Below are 5,170 nucleotides of genomic sequence, written 5' to 3'. Positions count from 1 at the left end.
CATCATTTTTGCAAAAACATACATTAAGAGGTCCAAGATATATCAGATAAAATGATTATAATAATGTGTATTGTATATATACATTATTATAATTATTATCATTTGATATATCTTATATAAATATAATTAATTGTCTTTGATGTATGAGACTAAATAGCGTCGCGTCTCAGATAATTAATCACTACGCCTAATCTTTAGAATTCTGTTAACTTTACGCTCATAAAAGAGCCGCAGATAATCGATAATAGAGTATTGCGAGATTAAAGCACTAGACACGCGCTTTAACGAAATTTCGCCCACGCCGTTGGAAAAAAAAAAAAAAAATGGAAAAGGACACCGAATTAAACGCCAGTCATCGGTTGTCTGTCCGTTGATTCATACATTCGTGCTCGCAGGCGATTTAAATTTCAAATATTCAGCAGATACATCTCTCGAGTTACACCGCGCGCAGTCTTATGACAAAGTGCCGTTGTCACATCGAACAAGACGAACAGAGTGTGGTCCACATCGGTAAAATAATAAATGCTAAAAATAAATGTTAAAATAAATGCTAAAAAAAACTCTCGTGACACACACCGCTTCTTCTCGTTTATCATTTCGTGGGAATTGGGACTCCGGCGAGAATTTTATCCAATGAAGGATACGGCGTATCATTATTTACGTGTCGCTCGCTTATCGCAAATTGTCAAAGAGACGCAGTTTTTTTCTCCACTCTCGCAGTGGCGATTTAATGGATATTTGAATTAATTAACCCATGATAGATCTCTTCTGTTTATATTATTAATTAATTTCCTCGGCAACGCTCGTCGTCGATGCTGCCTGTTTACAAAGTGGGCGAGATTCCTTTATCGAGAATGTTGGGAGAAAAAAAAAGTTCCGTTAGCCGAATCTGCGCGGCCGCGATAAAATCGGCTCCGGTCCAGCATCGAGCGCGATCTCGCCGAGAGGCGATCGTCTCTCCTCGTCTCTTAATGGCGGCCGTGCCGCTAATGACAAATGGCCGGCCGATATCGCGGCGCAAAAACGCGACGAATATTCTAATCGCGTCTCGTTACGACAGCTTGGCGCTTTTTTATCGTCCCTGCCGTCCCCCTAGGAGGTCTCCGTTACCGCCACGACTGACATTCATTCCGAGACGAGCCTCTACACCTGTTGCCTTCGCACGCCGATTACCTGTTCTTTTCGGATCGGTAAAACGACGAGATTCTATGCAAACGATCGTTTTCGTTGCTTTCACAATAACGATGTCAACACGGTCTTTGAAAGTTTTGACGGTAGCGACGTTCACGATAAATTCTCGGCGTATTTCATTTTTTGACGTTACTCGTTAACCTGTTCAGTTTTAACATGGATAATATTCTATGATAATAGTAGTATAGATACACATAAACTAACTTTATATAACTTTTCACGAAAAAAGTTTCCGTTGTAAAATGTATAATAAATTCTATTCTCTCTTTCTGTTTCATATTTTACGACACAATTCTGCAATTTTATACTAACCTCCTAATAATTTTTCTTACGTTTATGATAGCTTAGCAAAGCACATAACATACTTCAGAAATTTTGATTTATTCGTTATTCAGTAATGAAAATTGCTTGTAAGTGGCGATTATATTAAACGTGATCTTACCGAATTTTATTGTTACACCGTTATCATTATCTATATTGCAGCTACAGTTGATTCTACAGTCGTAAATAACATCATGTATAATTACGAAGTCATGGGTTATTAGCACATGCGAGTCTCAACTTCACGCATATAAATGTCGCCATGATATGTGAATTACTATCATTAGCAAACCAGTGTTGTTAATAACAACGTTACTAAAAATACCATGTAATCCATCGACGTTCAAATCTCTTCATTATAACATATAATCGGGAGCTATTTTTCGCGAAACTTAATTTGTGCGTAATCGAAATCATATATATGTACATATCTATATATAAGCTGTGGAATTTATGAGTGCAATTCAATTTTTAAGCAGTTTATACAGATAATGAAGCACTGGTATGTACATGTGCAATGACTTAAGCTAATCTCAAATCATCGCACGTGCACTGTTTCAGTGTCATCTTCAGTGTCGTATACTGTTTAAATGTGTGCAAGGTTTAAAAAAATTCGAGGATGCTAATACAAGACATCTTCGAATAATCGCATCATCGTCATTTGGATTGTTTCAGGACGAGGTGGGAGGTAGTACGGTGGTAGCCGAGGGTGTCGTAGGTGGCATAAGGGGCCCAGGCGGCGGGTGCCGCGCATCCTCGATGACGATGGCCGAGAGCGCCGTGGAGGACGCCGCAGCCGCGCCCCCGGGTCCGGCCAAGCCACCACCGCCCTCCTGCACGAACAACAACACCCTCGCGGCGACGGCCAACCGTAACCATCGGAACCCCCGCAAGAAACGGAGACGACTGGAACAGGTCGTGGATACATTGCAAGCTCACCGAAGCTCGCCGTCCGAGGGCGAAGTGTTGAGATTCGAGGGCAGCGGTCCCGTGTCGGAGGAGGAGGACGTGTTCGGCTCGCCTAGATCGTCGTCGTCGCGATCCGCCGCGGATACCACTCCGGTGATCAGTCAGCTGCCACTGAGGTTGAAGGACGCGGAATCGGTGACGTCGACCGAGGAGGAACTCCACGAAGCCGGTCAACAGCATCACCATCATCCCCACCATCGACCGTATCGCTCGTACTCGTACCACCATCATCATCATCATCATCGGCACCGTTATTCGCCCTACCAGAACAACCATCGGTTGTCGACGCCCAAGTATCCCGACTGCATGTGCAGCCAGTGCTCGCAGTCGCTGGCTGCGTCGGCGGCGGCTGCGGCAGCGGCGGCGACGACGATAATGCTGCCGACGGCGACGTCTCTGCAGACACCGCTATCGCGATCCAGTTTCGCGTCTTATAGCAGTATATGCGGCACGTACAGCATATTCGAGCAGTATATGCATAATAAGTACCTGACGCCATCGTCGTCATCGGGCGACACCTTCCGTGGACGCAGCCATTCTGACTCGGACGTGGTGCCTAGATGGGACGACACGAGGGTGACCGCCTCGACTACTTGCTCCTCGTCGTCCTCTGTCATCAGTCATCCACCGCGAAGCGGTTCCCTCGAGAGTGACGGTACGAGTCCCCAGGAATCGCCATTAGATCTCTCCATGAAGAATCTTACGTTGCAATCCGCCGCAGCCGCCGCGGCGACAGCGGCGGCTTCCGCCATGTCGCCGGCTCTTCAGCTTCTACCACCCGGTGTCGTGACGCGAGGTGCTGTAAACGTGCCCGTCGTGAGGGGCGACGTTGCGTCACCCACGACAAAGGAGAGCGTCGCTGTACGGTACAACCTGGAGGTTTTGCCCGTCGTGGAGGAAATGGCACCGGGCACGGATGTGGCTTACGTGTGTCCCGAGTGCGGGCAAATGTTCAGTCTACACGATCGTCTGGCGAAACACATGGCGTCTAGGCATCGTCGGCAGGGCCTCCACGATGCCTCGGCGAAGGCGTACCTGTGCGACGTGTGTCAGAGGAGCTTCGCCAGATCCGACATGCTGACCAGGCATATGAGATTGCACACTGGCGTCAAGCCGTACACGTGCCGGGTCTGCCGGCAAGTGTTTAGCAGATCCGATCACCTCAGCACCCACCAGCGGACCCACACAGGCGAGAAACCATACAAGTGTCCGCAGTGCGCGTACGCGGCCTGCCGCAGGGACATGATCACCAGGCACCTCAAGACCCACAATCGGTGCGCGGACGGTCCGACCCCGAAGACGGAACCAGGTCTGCTCGGTAGCGAGGAGTGTCCTGCCTTCGGCCAGAACGTGACGGCAGCACCATCGGCGGTTATCAAGGCCGAATGACGACGGCCGGTCGGATGACCCTGGTTGCACCCTGGTAGCAGATGCCAGCGAGGACATCGCGGCAGGATCGATCGAGGATCCCCAGGGACGGCCTTCGCGGTTCGACCGGGACTTCGCCGAAACGCTTCGAAGGAACGAAGTCGCCGCTCGGTGAATATAACAAATTGATGCTTGAAGAGATCGCGATCTTTCGGTGGAGCGGATCGATGGAAGGGAGGATTTGTTTTGTTATCAAAATTCGGGGCTCCGACAGATGCTAATTAGAGTCTGTGATCGTGGTTAAGATTACGGAACGGCCACTATTTTGGAAAAGATTGCAGCTAAGACGCGTTAATTTCACTCTTTCGCGTTGAGACTTGTTTTTGCGACAAAAAAATTTACATTTGATAAACTTAAAGAATTTATTATAATATGCAAAAATATGATTATTTATTTTACGATATGAAAGATATAGTAATTGTATATACATGACATTCGCAGTTCGCAAGAATTATTTTGCTGTCAAAAAAACATAGTAATTTCAATATTCTGCGATCTTTTGCCGTATTTCCAGGCTTTAAAATCTTTCTTTACACGTCGTTCTCAGCGAAAGAGTTAAATTCACACGTCGAAAGAGCATCATGAAGAGCTGAGTGATGGATAGAAACTTCGCCCCCCGTGAGTATATTATATTTATATTATTTGTCAAAACAATAAATGATTTTTTTTTTTTTTATTTGATGATTGTCCGCGAATTGCCTAGAAATCATTACCCTTTCATGCGTCATATGCAATCGCGCCACGATCACGCGCGTCAGCGAACAATGCCGAACAGTATTACCGTATTTCTTTGATCTTCCGTCTGATTCCGCTTCCGCGAATCGTATATTTTCAACCTTTGAAATTCGCAAATTCGTCTACGTGATGACGAGTCTCGTACGACTTCGGCCGGAAAACAATCCGATAACACAATACGCAGTTTTGTAAAAATTATTAATAACGAAGAGCTTGTTAAAAAAAAAAATCTATTTCAAATAACTTACTTTATTTATTAACAAACTTAATTGTGTGTCTTGTTTGAAATTTATTTTAATAGATATTTTGCAGAAATATTTCTATTATTTAAAAAATTTCTTAAAACTCGATCTTAAGATTTCTTTGCTTCGATCAGTCACTGCGTCGATGGTTGTTCTCGAATGTTCTCTGACCGTCAGCGTTATGAAAAAAATGTATATCACCGAGTACTCTCTTTTATACGTCTTCTGCTCTCTCGTTCTCGATGCGTAAAGTTAAGTAATAGAAGCTGAAAGTAAAGCATTCC

The 5,170-nt window shown here is 45.5% G+C and overlaps 1 protein-coding gene across 1 annotated transcript in view; it reads left to right on the top strand.

Annotated features, from left to right (window-relative positions):
• Nucleotides 1-5,164, top strand: part of LOC115237507 (protein glass) — a 69,310-nt gene extending 64,146 nt beyond the window's left edge. Inside the window, exon 3 of the mRNA XM_029810584.1 lies at nucleotides 2,188-5,164. Coding sequence (XP_029666444.1) covers nucleotides 2,188-3,870 — 1,683 coding nt within the window. The 3' untranslated portion in view covers nucleotides 3,871-5,164. The remainder of the gene's footprint in view (nucleotides 1-2,187) is intronic.
• The last annotated feature ends 6 nt before the right edge of the window (nucleotides 5,165-5,170 follow it).

This window comes from Formica exsecta, unplaced genomic scaffold (genome assembly GCF_003651465.1).
Source record: "Formica exsecta isolate Colony F162 unplaced genomic scaffold, ASM365146v1 scaffold298, whole genome shotgun sequence".
In the NCBI taxonomy this organism is placed as follows: domain Eukaryota; kingdom Metazoa; phylum Arthropoda; class Insecta; order Hymenoptera; family Formicidae; genus Formica; species Formica exsecta.
This window is presented reverse-complemented; position numbering and strand designations above follow the sequence as displayed.